This window comes from Candidozyma pseudohaemuli, assembly GCF_003013735.1.
Source record: "Candidozyma pseudohaemuli strain B12108 chromosome Unknown scaffold00004, whole genome shotgun sequence".
Taxonomy (NCBI): Eukaryota; Fungi; Ascomycota; class Pichiomycetes; order Serinales; family Metschnikowiaceae; genus Candidozyma; species Candidozyma pseudohaemuli.
The window spans coordinates 1-14,168 of NW_020194438.1; the positions used below are offsets into that span (position 1 = coordinate 1).

Consider the following 14,168-nt stretch of genomic DNA (forward strand, 5'->3'; position numbering starts at 1 on the left):
CTCCGCCCCGGAAAACTGGCCCCACGGAAAACGGCTATTTTTGTTCGCTGCAAGTAATATAGGTGGTGTACGGGTTTTTCTGCGAGAGACCCGGGGATCCTGCCTGCCTCGCGGGAAATAATCTCATACCCCCAGCCTGATCGAAAAAGTACTGGCTGATATTCCCCATTGGGCTTTTTGCTGCCACGGCCGGTGCCTCTCTTAATATTGCAGAAGGTTGAACAAAGAGATTCTGAAAAAAATCTTTTTTTGTTTCTCTCAAAACGGTTCTCCTTGAACTACTGGTTTCCACGACAACTGACCCTGGTTTCTGATCCTCCATCACCATTCCATCAACCGTATCCCCCGGATCACATCCACCGTCCAGCTGGTCATCTCAGAATACCCTTTATACCCCTGAGCTCTACCAAAGACCTCCTTGTGGAACCATCTCCTGAAATCCACGGCTGAGTCCTGAAAACCAACCCCCAGAGCATCCAACACAGCTACCACCCAAAAGTCAGCTTTTGCCACCCAAATAACGCCTCCTTAGGCACGCCCCCTTCCTACCCCATCCACAGTCGCTTGAGGCTCCCGCCTCCACACTCGCTTCCACACTCGCTTACCTCCTTTGTCTCATGTCAGACCAACGGGTCTTCACGCTGCCCCGGTTCGAAAAGAGACCGTGGGCGCCTGAACCGCCACAACCGCTCCCGCAGAGAGCCGACGCCTACTTGCACACGCCGGTGGCCAATCAGAACGGCTCCTTTCCTCACACCCCCTATGTCCAGGGACCCCATACGCCTGGGTTCCATTCTCCTGGATCTGGCTCCTTCCACACGCCTGCTTTTTCGAACGTCCAGCTGACGCCGGCTCTGGCGGGCGCTTTTGCTCCGAACGGGCTCGATCTGCTTGAAGGACGGGAAATCCACTACTCGCCAGGCGAATTCGACATGTCTGGCGGATTGAACATCGCCTTTGACTCCTTCAACGAGCAAGGTTCCGTAGACACCATCCCCGAGGAGGAATTGCCCCGGATGCCGTACTTCCAGGGCCCGTACCCGGACTACAGGCTGCCCAGTGGCCAGAATCAGGCTAGCGTCAAAACGGACCATTCTACCGAGTACGCTCCTCCCAATTACGTGAAGCAGGAGAACTGCCTGCCCTCGTTTTCCCCCATCAGCCACCAGGGCTTCCCTCTGCATCACACGTCGCCTTTCAACCAGAAGGAGCTGCAGTCCAGCAACGAGCCCATCACCATCGAGGACCTTCTCAAAGACGAGCCCTTTGCGGACCTCGAGAAGCCCTCTCTCTCTTGCATAGACGACGGCGACGACGACCTGCTATCGCTGTTTTTCGATTTTGACGACGACACGCCGACAAAGAAAACACCGCCATCAACGAAGCACAGATCGTCAAAGTCTGCAACCACCCCGACCAAGCCGCCCCGTCACAAGATCCCGACCTTCAGCGCCGTGGCCTCCGACAACAGCAACTCCAAGCATGTCCGCAAGTGCAAGTCCTTCTCAACGGCACTGAAGTTCTCCTCGAACAACACGGCTGGTCCGGCGTTTTCGCTCGAGGAGTGTTTCAACGAGTTTCATGTCACCGAGGGCAACTACTCGTTCCAGGACGAAACAGCACGTCTCAGCATGCAATTGGGCCCCGGCTTGGCTCCTAAAAAGAATAATCGCACGGAACAGACTCGCCCCGTGCTCAAGAAATCAAAAACTACTTCGAACTTGTGTCTGCCTCGCCTGGTGTGCCGCAACCCCAAGGTCTTGAACAACATGGAGCTGGGGCTTGTGCTGTTCCAGGTGAACTTGAAGAACTCGAAGTGACAGGAGAGCAGGGACGAGCCGTAGCCATATACCATTTTGAATTTCTAGCAAATTTCTAGCATCAAGGACGCCTAATACTTGAATCGTCCGCTTGGTGAATTTCGTTCGAGCAATACATGATTTAGCACCACCGGGGATGTAGAGACAAATGGTAGTTTAAAAGCACTGACTATCTACAAACACTAATAATGAAGTCGTCATTGGGATTCTGGACTGGAAAAATTGGTGAAGATTCAGCTATAATCAAAACTTCGTCATAATACTCAGCATTGGCAATATTCAACTATAGAAGTATACTGAACGCCAAATAGCAAAAGACTCAAATTCACAACAATTTATCCTCATTATCATTCACCTCTTTCTCAAACAATCCATTCTCCTTCTTCAATCTTCTTCATCCTCCAAACTACACGGGCTGGGCCCAGCTATCTATGCCATGTATTGTTATACGAATGCTGCGCCTAAAGGTCCTTCTTTCTAGGCACGTAATCCTCCTCCAAAACAACCTCCTTTCTGAACTTTCTGCTGAAAGATAGTTGACCCTCGTACGAGTAGGCCATGTAGGTGAGGGAAAGAGGCACCACGCCCATCCAGAGCACGTTGAACCAGGCGGATCTGGGTCTGAAACGGAAGTAGTGTCCCATCTTCTCCTTGGCGGCGTTAAACCGCTGGAGGTCGGGGTCTGGTCTTAAAGTTCCGGCCATGCTGGGTTAGTCGTTAGTTTCTTTACATTTGATGCTCGCTTATTGGATGGCTGGGCGTGCGCTGCTCATAAGTGCGGAGACTGCCTGGCGCATTCCACGCCCCATTGGTGGGTCTTTTGATGAAAGAGGCAGAGTTGGAATATTTTGTTCATTCGTTGCTGTTCGTTAGTTTGCTCGTGGTGGGTGGTGATACGTATGACTGCCGCCTCGTGGGGCACTGTGGTGGTCCCTTGGGCTCTGGCTGCAAATGAACCATAGACAACCCTCATGCACCTGGTTCTATAATAAATACAATTGGTCCAGTTTTCGTTCCGTGAAGTTCCTTGCTTCACTGCGGCTGTGGCTGCTGTGCTGTGGCAGAGTACATAAGCAGCAGACTGCCTTGGTCGCCCAAGACTCCACACTCGTTCAACAACTTCACCGATTTGTGGTTCATGTACATATCACGCAAAGACGGCACGAAGCGGCCCTCCTCCTGGAATTGCCCCGTGCTGAGCTTCCGCTCCAACTTGAGCGTCTGTTCGAGTAGCGTGTCGGTCTGACCAAGCAAATAGTACAAGTTTTCGTTCATGGGCTCCAAATGCTGACGAAGAATGGCCTTTTTCCCAGGCGAAAGCTGTGAAGCAGGTCCCAGAGAGACAATGGCGGCCACGCAGCCTCTGTAATGTTTAAGCGCCAGCACTAGCTTAACCGCTTTGGCCTTCTGTAGTTGAAGAACCTTCCGCAAAGTAAGCTCAAGGTCGATTTTCTCCATCAACAGCTTGATTTCCTCGTCTGCAGAGGCGTCTCCATCGGCCAGCATATCTAGGCCCTCATGGTGCTTGAGTCTTAGCCAGCCTCCACTCACTAGATCAGGCGGAATATGAAGAATGTTACGGAGCGTGTAAAGCTCGAACTTATCAAAAGCACGGTCCACGTGCGATACTAGTAGCGTTTCAAGCTCAGCGGTGCCTTTTTCGATATCCTCTAATGGAAACACCTTCTTCCTGAATTCTGGATTGGTGGGTTCTGCATCGTCCATCATGATATCGGAATCGTCCGTCAGCTTGTTTCGTAGCTCCTGAATCTGGCTATTTCGTCTGTTTTTAAGGAAAACCTCTAAGGCGTCTGTGCATCTGTACATGATATGGTTGACAGCGTTTATGACTTCATCAACGAGGGTCAAGGGAGCGAACCCGAGGTGCTCTGTTAAAAGCAGCTGCTGTGGATCCATCAGTATGCAGAATAGAAGAAATGGATAGCAGCAATTAGGGAATTAGTGTTGATGTTCTGTTGGATCACAGTAGTAGGAGGTTGTTGTTTTGATGTCTACTGCATGGCGTTGGTTGCAAACGCGTATGTGCAGGCGGTAGTGGTAGTGGGTGCCATAATCCTTCAATATTCAGTCACCAGAGGGATTTAAAAATACATTTAGATGAATCTGATGAAATTGAGGCTTGAGGTTGTGGGAACTTTGTTTTCTGGCTTTTAGCTCCGCGTTGTGTGAGAAAGCACTCGATGTTCTTGAGTAAGTCACCTACAACAGAGGGATGAATAAACGCAGGGAAGAAAAACAGTTCACTTCCAAAGGTCACATAACCGTTTTCCAAAATACCACCTCGGTTTCGGTCGGTTTCGGCTCATCGCGTGAACAATGGCAATGTGTTCTTGACAGCCTTGGCTAACCGATTCGGAGAAGCCGTTGAAACGAATTTCAAGAAGTTCAGAAAATCAACTCTCTTTGATCAATTACAATGCCACTTTCTCTGCACTTCAATCTGCCCCCTGATATAGGCCGTTCAAGGCTCACTGGTGGTACCTCTCCTTTCACATCCTGTAACTTCTTCACTACCAACGCCCTCCACCACAAATTCCAAAAACACAAAACCCCATCCACCTTATCCAACTCTCCAAAACGAAAATGCAAAAACCGCTACACCCGCGCCCGTCCGCCGTAGTCCACCTCCCACTCTACCATATTAGCCACGCTGCGTCGGCAGACTTGCTCTCAGCCACTGCCCCTGACCACCCAGGCCACGAACACCAAAAAACCAACCAAACCAAAAACAGCGGATTCGCTCTTATTTATATTCGCCAGGCTCGTAAAAAGCAACGCCAGGTCACCAGCCCAAACGGCTGTCTATCACGTGCACCCCACCAGCAACACTGCCCAGCGGTGACTACCCCAGCAAAATCGCCGGCTTTTTGTAAAAATCCATTCTCTTTTCAAAACTTCACTTCTCCATCCAAAAAACCCACTTTCTCTTTTCGTCATCCATATTCGTGACTTACGCCTCACACTAAATGCTGGTGCAGTGCGACTTCATGCCCGAGATATCAACACTTTATCAACCACACCATGAAGCACCAGCCGTTGTACTTTGGCTCCTTGGATGCCCGAACCATACAGTACAAGTATGCTATTTACAAACTTGAACGATTGATCAGAGCCATCGACGAGCTTCTACTCAAATCCGACTCCACCACAGAAAGCGTGGTGTTGGTTCAATACATAGTCCACCTTTCCAGCACCTTGTTTGCCATCAATGAGCAGAAATTCGGACCCCGCCTTGCTGCTCTTGAGAACTTCAAGCCCGTGAAGCTTTCGCCGGTTTCTGTAACTCCGGTGGTGACCCATGTTCCCTATGACTTGAAAGACCTGGAAGTGACTCCGTTGTCTGAGGTGCCTCTGAGAGAAACCACCATAGAGGCGGTCACGGCGTTGCGTAAAACGGCCGAAAACTGCCTAGAAGGATACCAAAAACGCCTTTCCAACGCAGAAAGGGAGATTGGCAACGACAACTTCTGCACTGACATCGACAACTTGATTGCGTCCATGTTCCACCCACCAGCCGACATTGACGTGTCGCTCCACGCGGAGGACTCCCTGATCCCCGCTTTCCTATTCCCCATAGACCAGGAGTACCTGGAGAGCCCCGATGGCATGGAGGCCCTGCTTATAGATATAGACCTCCATGCGCTTTTCGTGCTAACACGGCTGGTTCTGCAAATGGTCCGCAACCACAGAGCGCCATTGGCCAAATTCAAGGAGTTGAAGGCGGCGCCCAAGCAGAACCAAAGGGCCCTTCTTGACGCCATGCCCCAGTCCGGTTATGCTCTCCATAGAGTGCTAGTCTGGGCGCTTAGACTCAACGACTTATACACTGTGGTGCGCCGCTTTGGCCGCCAGATATACCTTTCGAACTACCACCATTTGCACGATCCCAAGTTCTTGACGCACATGGCGAATGTGACGGTTTTCAAGACCCAGACGCTCAAGGCAATCGAGGACTTGTTCAACACAGCAAAGAAAAACGGTGTGCTCGTGGCCACGATCACGCGGTTCATCCGTTTGAGCAGCAGAGTGGAGATCTCCGTCAAGTACATTGTGGAGTTTTTTGGTTTTATTGGACAGAGCTTTGTCTTGGTGGAGAACCTCGCAAAGGCGCTTGAGCAGCTCGGTAAGGCCTGGATTGCAGCGGAAATAAGCTTCAGAAACGCCTACAGCTTGCCCAGTAAGAACCTTTTGAAGATCAACGAAATCAACGAAAAGGAGAGACTCGAGGCTGTGAAGAAACAGAACGAAAAGAAGCTCAAGGATCTCGCCTTGCAGAAAGAAAAGGCAAAGGCCGCCGCTTTGGCGTCGCCTCCACAGAAACAGAGGGCCACAGAAAGAATGAAGATGCTCCTGCCTCCAGGCGAAAAGGACACTATCAAGCCGCCCCTGCCTCTGCCTCTGCCTAGGCCTCTGCCACCTCCTAAAGACAAGAAGCTTCTTCAGACCCCAGCTCCAAGAACGTCATCTCTTACTAACGAGAGCATCGGCAACGTCAGAACAAGAAACGGGTCCATCACGAGACGCCCCAACAGCCAAATTTTCCTCACCCTGGATACCGCCTCAATCAGCTCTGCCGAAGTGCCGCCAAGAGCCGACGCCGTTGATAAGCGTGCGGCTGTGAACACCACCGCGGGCAGAAGAAGATCAAATTCGCTGCCGATCTCCTTTAACGCCGCTGCTGCTGCTTTGAATCCTGCTGATAAGAAGCCAAACGGGTTGAGGTCTCCTACGGGCAGCATCCGTCGTTCTCCAAGTATCACGAGATCCAACAACACACCCGATGTTACTTCGCCGCTCGCTAACAAAACCGCCCAGCTTACTCCACTTGAAGAGGATGCAGAGCCGGTCTCTGCGCCAAAGTTGACGGCCAATCAAAAATTTGCTCTCCATCTTAAGGAAGCCACCAAAAGCGGTCGTATCCATTCTCAGCAGAGAGAAACACTCACCAGTGTCGTTTTTGATCCCAACAATCCCAGCGCCACAAAGATCCACAGAACTCCTGAGGCCCCTAAGAATCCACCACCGCCCGTTATAGAGGAGCCTATCGTGAAGAAAGGTCCCCCTACTAGAGCTCAAATCACCAAGCTGAACACACAAAGAAACAGCGTTGTTTTCAACGACGAAGTCAAGCCTCGTCTCAGTGCCGAATCCGCTTCGTCAACGCCCAACACTGTCCTTTCAGACACACCCACCAAAGACTCCACCTCCAGCGTTGAAGGCGTCATTATCAAGAAAGTCCGCTTCACTGGCGTTCCTGAGTACACTCCAGAGGAAGACGCACCAACTCGTAACGCTCGTGGTCTCATGAAAAACTTTGCCATTTTCAAGCAGCCGCTCATGTCAAACCGCTACACCGGCCTGTTCAAGTCCCGTGACAATGTTTTGAAAAAAGAGGAAAGCATCCTGTTCAGACAACAGCAGGCCAGTCCACGGTAGATTTCGCAGCCATTTATCACCACCGGGGGAGGTCGTGTGCAGTACGATGATGAGGCCCTCATCACCAAATTTGAAAAGCTTGGATTGTCGTTAAGTCGCATCGGCTCGCATCCTAAAACCCACACTTATAGATACCATGCCAGCAGAGGTCAGGGAAAGCTCGCCCGACGTGGCCGAGCCCCCTCTTAAAAAAAGAAACATCGCCAAAACAACCAACAAAGTCAACGACGATGGCATCTCAGAAACCTTCAAGGTGGTCCGCACAAAGTTCTACCTTTCATTAGCCCCATGCCACTTGGGCAATCCTATCAACGGTATCAAAGCACAGCACTTGGAGCCTTTGGTCATGAAGTACAACGCCAAGGCCAGAGGTGTCGTGTTGGGCTACTTCAATGTTACATTGTCCAACGATAGAGACTCGACCGACAAGACGTCGTTGGTCAAGGTGAACGATGTTACCCCCTTTGCATTTTTATGGGCCACTGTTGACCTTCTCATATGGCAGCCCCAGCCCGGCGATGTGTTGGAAGGCTACATCTACATGCAAACGCAATCCCACATTGGTTTGCTTGTTCACGACACATTCAATGCATCGATCAAGGTGAGAAACCTCCCTCAAGAGTGGGAGTTTGTGCCCAGCCAGGCCGACGAGTATGGCGAAGAACAAGGCGATTCTGGTAACTCCAAGTTCAGATCATACGGTTACTGGACCGACGAAAACGGCACCAAGGTCGAGGGCAAGATCAAGTTCACTGTGAGAAACGTCAACACCGCCGGCAGAATGGTTTCGTTGGATGGTACGTTGGTGTCGCCAGAGAGCGAGCTTGACGCTCAGCCAGTGTCTCACGAAAGAAGAAAATCTTCCACCTCCGCTGCCGCCTCTGCTGGAGCCAACCACTTGAGATTCGACGATGAGAGCGATCCTACCGAGGCTCCACAAGTTACCGAAATCCCCGAAGCTGCTGCTGAGGAGGTGCCCTCGTACGACAATAAAGAGGAGGAAGACTCTTCCAGCGACGAAAGCAGCGACTAGAACAGAGCATTTGGGTTGTACAATAGCACATAATATACACATAGCGTGAACGTCTAAGTAGTCTATTTACATTATTTGGGGAGCTTGTCGTCGCTCAACATGCGCCATATCACGTCTCGTTCCTTGTTGGTAGGTCTGTGGTACTTTGTTCTACCACCAAAAAGCAATTGCTGCCACCATCTCTTGCGCTTCCATGAGGAGGAGTAATAGTATGAGGGCTTCACAGTTGGAGTTGGCGTGTGGTCCATCATGGTGAGTTTTTGTACCCTATGCAATTTTTTAAAGTTCCATGCCGTGATGAGAAGACCCTGGATGATGGAAAGCACCACCACAGCGCCAAAACCGTAGTAGGACTCTTCAATGTAGTTCTTCAAGTTCATACCGTAGAAAGCGGGCACCAAGGTGGCCACGGTGAACCCTAGAGTGTAAATCGTAACCTTAAGTTCAAACAACATCAAGGAGTTTCTGTTGGCGTCCAAAATGATGTTGGCGATCTCCTCTGTGGCCTTGATATCGGAAATAAGGGAGCCTGCCTGCTGAACCACCTCGTCACAGTGAGTGTAGTACGTTTCAAGGATCATTTCGACGTCAGAAAAGTCGTTCGGTGAGGCCTCCAGGGTATACTCCTGCTTGGCTGTGAGATACATGCCTGTCATGTCCTCGTCGTTCTCTAGAAGCTCCTCGAGAACGTCCCTGATCAACGTGGCCCTCTGGAAGAAACTCGTCAAGTTCTTCAGCTTGATAAGCAACTGCTGTAGGTTCTCCCTACTGATATGGTCCTCGAGCTCCAGCAATATAAGACCACAACTGGACCTCTGTGCGTGTAGCTGAGCTTCAAGGTAACTCAAGACGGAAATCAAGATACTCTCCAAAGCCTTGAATTCATAGGGCGCCAGGCCCGGCCCCTTGAGCTTCATCTCCAAGTCGTACATGAAGATCCCTAGCTTGGAGGCCATTTTCGGGTTTGCCGTATCGAACACCTTCACGTTGTCCCGCTGGATAATTGCCTTGATATGGAGTAAATTGATGATGATGGCCTTTCCCGGCCGAACCATGATCAGAGGCACCACGTCAATCAGCGATGTATCCACCTTGCGTAGGTCTCGAGGAAACAAGCTGTTTTCTTTCAAAAACGACATCTTCGGGTACTTCTTCGAGACAGCGGTGACGTTACCGGCAGCGTCAAATGTCGTACACAGCACAAACTGGTCGCTGGGCACGATAGGCTGAACCATGGTGTGAAAGGCTCCTAGATCTTCGTTTGACACATTATCGGGAATCAGCCCCCAAAGCGGCGTCAGAAATTTGTGCACGTTGGCGTCTCTTAGTCGGCGAGTTCCTGTATGTAGCGGCCGCTGGAGCCACCGGGCCAGCCGTAGAAAGCTCATGGGGTATGCAAGTGTTGATGGTGTAGCAATGAGAGATGAGTGCGATATGCGTTTCTCAACGGTTTCTCCGAGTGGCGATGATAACAGGGTGGGGGACGAAAGGGTGAAGTGATTTTTTGGTGGTACGCTTTTTCAGATTTAGTGTTTGGAGGATTTTTATGTGGTTTTGTGGATTTTGAAGGGTGGGGTGGGTTTTACGGTGTAGCTTAGTATGTGAGGTTGTATAGTATTTCGCAACCATTAGGCTGGTTTCCGAGAGAAGTGAAAAAGACACATGTCGATAAAAAAGTGGGAAATCATGGAGGATAGGTTTTCTTTGGAGGGGGTGTTTTCAAGAAGTTGATTATGCTGTTGTGTAATTGAAAAGTTTGATTATTGGCTTTTAGGTGGTATTAGGATGGAATACTGTGGTTGACCAACACAGTAAGGAAGTTCATGACTATTCGTTGGATGTTCTGGACATTTATCTCTCAAAATACACAATTATTGATTAAATGGAAGTATCTGTTCACATCAGATCCCCAATTGAGATCCTGCTTGGCTTGGTAGTCTATTTTCCAGTATACTACAAACCAGTCTAATATCGAACCGGTCTACCAAACAGCAAGCACCACTTCAACAATGGGTACGCCTTTAGAAAACCCCTTCAACACGATCTCACAACCACGCCTACACCAACCTATCGTAAAATGTTTTTTAAAGAGAAAGTACGGAACTGAATGCTACAACCAGACTAGTCAAAGAACTTTCTGGTGGGCGATGGGCCAAACAACTCAAGACGGATGCCGGGCAATGCCTCCTCGGACAACAACTTCAATCTCTCCTCCAAGGTGTTGTTGACTTCGATCTTGCCCAGCTCGTTCACCACAACCACACCGCCAGCAGAGTCCTTGGGCAAGAATTCCTTCTCGTCGACAGCAATGGAGATCTCTTGCTTGGACTTGTCCTGGTAGCCCTTGGCAGCCTCCTCTGCAGCCTCCTTGGCCACAGAGACGTCGGACTCTCTAACTCTAACGGAAACCTTGCTCTCCATGAGGGCCAACGCACCCTCCTCAATCAAACCAGCCAACAAGGTCTTGTACTCGCCCTTCTTGCCGGCAATCTTAGCCAACTCCTTCTTGGCGTCCTCAAAGATCTCGTCCAAGACCTTCTCCTTCTCACCCAACACCTTCAATCTGGTCTTGTTGCTGATGGTGGACTTGGTGATCTGCTGGGCCAACGAGGCCTTCTTCAACTTCTGCTCGTAGATGCTGTCAATGGCAGCGGTTTCCGATCTGACAATGGACGCTTTCTCAATCTCGTACTCTTCGTCAGCCTTCAATCTGATTTCCTTGGCCTTCTCCTGGGCCTCCTTCTCAATGAAGGCCTTCATCTTGCGGAGCTCCGCATTGACCTACTGTTAGTGAATGGTTGGATATTGTTTCGTGGCTCTGTACATACCTGGTCGTCTGTCAATGACATGATGGTGTTGGTGGTAATCTTATCTTTCCGACGCATATTAGGACAGAACACTGGTCGTGCGAAGCTCACTATGGCTCCAGCAACCGGCCGAACTGGGGAGGAGGCGATTGAATTTTATTTAACTTTTGGTTTTTGCAATTGAAATACGTTGTTGTAAAGATTTTTGGCTCGTTTTTTTGTAAAAGTGGGTTGGTGGCGGAATTGGCTTGCCGAGACCGGAGAGCGAGTACGTGGGATTCGAGCAGTGAGGTAGGTTAGTAATAATTATACAAATTCTGACATTAGCAAGGGAATTAGGTGGAGAATTGAATTAGGGCAAGCAGCCGCTCATCATCTAGTGTCTGATAGGTCAATTGCACACCGCAATGGCTGGTACTGAGGGCATCATTCGCAGCCAAAGAGCCACAATGTATGCGACGAATTGAAGTTGAGTGATAGTAAAGAAGCTCCGCCCTAGGTTGAGGCACTGGAGGCGCTGGACTCCCAATCGCTGGCTTCTCGCGAGAACCAACCCGCCAAGACCGGATCCAACTTGGCTACTCCCATAAAAGAGCTTTTGGCGCACAAGGGAAGAATCAAGTGGGTGTACTCTCTGAGCCGATCAACGGCGTCGGGAGGCGGGGCATTGCTGACCGATTCGAAGTAGCAGCGAAGAAGGTCCAATAGATGAGGCACTAGCGAGAAGGCCGTGAGGCGGGTGGTGAAGTAAGGATCGGTTTTGGCAGCCATGAGAGCGATAATGGCCCGAGTGATGAATTCAAGAAGCTCGTTGCTCACAGTTATTGGTGTATACTCGCCAGAGTGAAGCACAAGCACCTTGAACGAAATCAAAGCCACAAGAAGCTGCACAAACGGTGTCTGAGCACCTGCCTGGGTCACATTTTGAGCGTTCATCTTGACGCTTCCGTAGACACCAGTCTGGTTCGAAAACGTCACGTAGCGCCAGAGGAAAAGATTAGGGAGACTGGGGATCCTCGTGTAGACACCGTGTTCCTCCAAAAGCTTGAATATATCGTGGGCGCAGTCCAAAACCAAGGTTTTGCTGTTTGGATTGGAGATAAAAGGCGAGGACGGCCCGGTATTAATAAGACACCCCGACTTGAAGGCCTCCTCGGTGGAAAACAACGCAGCGCTCCGCTCGGCAGCGTACAAAATGCGTCGTAGCTCCAGAAGCCCGCTGATGTCGCTATCCAGCGAAGTAGCGATAAGCTGGTAATGGGTGACGGCGCTTCGTAGATGCACCAATTGTCTCACACAAAACGGCGTTCCCTGAAACAAGAGAATGCCGTACATGTGGAGCTCCGTCAAGGACATGTAGTAGTGGGTGGCAGAAGAGTAGTTTTGGCTGGAGAACAGCATGCTGCCAAACGCTCCATACAACAGGGCCACATGGTCACGGAAGTCGTCCAAATCCGGCGCTGACGACGACGATAGAAGAAGAAGGCCGAGTGAAATGTAAGCCAACTCCTTTGCCCTAACTTCAGGCTCAAATCTGTGTCCTGGTCCATCACCATTGGTTGAACTCTCAGAACCGCTGGATTTCCCAGATTCACCGCCATTGGCAGCTCCCCCGCTGATCGCCTTGACCACCTCGTCCAAAGAACCCACCATCGACGGCGCCACAAGCGGAAAAACCGCCTCCACAGCGTCCCTCTTCACCCTGGAAACCATCTCAGCTACCCCAGCCAAATCGGGGCTTTTCTCCTCCAGCAGCCTCCGTTCCAACAGGTGGATCAGCTCAATCGTCCGTTTCCGCAACGTCTTGGGCCCCATCTTCTTGCGTTCCCGCAATTCCGTACATTCGAGTCCATTGTTTCGGCAGTTTCGACAAGGCCGTGTTTCTTCACACTTTGTCTTTCGAACAGCACAGGCGTCGCAGGCTCTGATGTGTTTCTTCCGGTTGCCCGACAGAGCCAGAATCGCCGGATGCCCGAGCGGCGGCAGCGTGTACTCTTTTTTGATTGAGTACGCAAAGTACAAGTTGGACATGGTGGTGATGGCTGTGAGGTGTGCGGAGATGGCCTGGGGAGGGTCGGGAGGGGAACCGGTGCAATTTGAGTTTTTGAGGTTTTTGGTTAGGATTTCATTTTTGGAGGGTGGTGGGAGATTTTGATTTGGGAATTGGGCGATTTTTGGCGTTTTGGGTGGTTTGTGGTGGGGCTGGTGATCTGCTGTGGAGTGGGTAATCGCAGTCGATAAGATGGAGATGGTGCAGAGGGGTGGTCTAGAGAGGGAGATGCAATTGAGGATTTGAGGGTTTGGATGAATGAGAGGGGGTTTTTATCTATGGAAATTGATAATTGAATTACTGTGGTGATGGTGGTGATGATGGTTTGGGTCTGTGGTGGGTATGTACGGCTGAAAAATTGTGTCTCAGAGTCAGAATGGGGTAGTGTTAGTCGAGTCAACGGTCAATCTACGACTGGGGATTTTCTATTATGATTTTTGTAAGTGTAATTTTATACTATGGCTGCTGTAGCCGTCGCTTTGAAGTCAATGTAATGTTTGTAGCTTGGTACACTTACGGTACTAGTGGTGGACTGTCACTGTAGATTTGAGGGTTTGCTTTATGACTCGTTAAATCAACAAGGCAACTGATTCGTTGTTTCATCAGTATGACTGCCACATGGCCAAATCTACCTTCACCAAACTACCCATCGTGCCAGAAGCCTAAAACAATGAATGTCATTCAGTGAGGTGGCTTACAACATTCGTGAACGTCAATACCACATTGTTCAAACTCAATTCACGAAAGTCTGTCAATCAGCCCTATGAAAGCATTGACAAAACCATCCCCAATGAAAACAAATTCTAGGCTCTCGCGTGTAGTTGCAGCCAAACGTATCACCATGACAATCCTCGTATTCAAGCACCCCAGAACAACCAGCGACAGGTCAGCCGCTCCACTGTTTATTTTGATCGAGTCCTTCTTTCAACAACCTTCATTGTTGATACTCATTGTTCCAGCGGCTCATTGCGAAACTAGCGCAGCATTATGAGCCATCATCC

The 14,168-nt window shown here is 50.2% G+C and overlaps 7 protein-coding genes across 7 annotated transcripts; 3 read left to right on the plus strand and 4 right to left on the minus strand.

Annotated features, from left to right (window-relative positions):
* Positions 1-560: 560 nt before the first annotated feature.
* On the plus strand, positions 561-1,820 carry C7M61_002129 (uncharacterized protein; the record flags this gene model as incomplete). The annotated part of the gene is made up of 1 exon (XM_024857513.1): positions 561-1,820. A coding segment is annotated over one exon (1,260 nt), but the record flags the coding sequence as incomplete, so codon positions are not given.
* Positions 1,821-2,281: 461 nt separating this feature from the next.
* Positions 2,282-3,737, minus strand: C7M61_002130 (Mis12 domain-containing protein; the record flags this gene model as incomplete). Its single annotated transcript, XM_024857514.1, has 2 exons — positions 2,282-2,525; positions 2,857-3,737. The coding sequence occupies 2 exons, from the start codon at positions 3,735-3,737 to the stop codon at positions 2,282-2,284; spliced, it is 1,125 nt and encodes a 374-aa protein (XP_024714013.1).
* Positions 3,738-4,862: 1,125 nt separating this feature from the next.
* Positions 4,863-7,277, plus strand: C7M61_002131 (uncharacterized protein; the record flags this gene model as incomplete). Its single annotated transcript, XM_024857515.1, has 1 exon — positions 4,863-7,277. One exon carries the CDS (start codon positions 4,863-4,865, stop codon positions 7,275-7,277), a length of 2,415 nt encoding a protein of 804 aa, XP_024714014.1.
* A 136-nt stretch (positions 7,278-7,413) lies between these two features.
* On the plus strand, positions 7,414-8,310 carry C7M61_002132 (DNA-directed RNA polymerase I subunit; the record flags this gene model as incomplete). Its single annotated transcript, XM_024857516.1, has 1 exon — positions 7,414-8,310. The coding sequence occupies one exon, from the start codon at positions 7,414-7,416 to the stop codon at positions 8,308-8,310; it is 897 nt and encodes a 298-aa protein (XP_024714015.1).
* Positions 8,311-8,381: 71 nt separating this feature from the next.
* MRS2 (Mrs2p) lies at positions 8,382-9,545 on the minus strand (the record flags this gene model as incomplete). The annotated part of the gene is made up of 1 exon (XM_024857517.1): positions 8,382-9,545. The coding sequence occupies one exon, from the start codon at positions 9,543-9,545 to the stop codon at positions 8,382-8,384; it is 1,164 nt and encodes a 387-aa protein (XP_024714016.1).
* An 886-nt stretch (positions 9,546-10,431) lies between these two features.
* VMA4 (H(+)-transporting V1 sector ATPase subunit E) lies at positions 10,432-11,159 on the minus strand (the record flags this gene model as incomplete). Its single annotated transcript, XM_024857518.1, has 2 exons — positions 10,432-11,091; positions 11,139-11,159. 2 exons carry the CDS (start codon positions 11,157-11,159, stop codon positions 10,432-10,434), a joined length of 681 nt encoding a protein of 226 aa, XP_024714017.1.
* A 453-nt stretch (positions 11,160-11,612) lies between these two features.
* Positions 11,613-13,148, minus strand: ZCF7 (Zcf7p; the record flags this gene model as incomplete). Its single annotated transcript, XM_024857519.1, has 1 exon — positions 11,613-13,148. One exon carries the CDS (start codon positions 13,146-13,148, stop codon positions 11,613-11,615), a length of 1,536 nt encoding a protein of 511 aa, XP_024714018.1.
* Between the last annotated feature and the right edge of the window lie 1,020 nt (positions 13,149-14,168).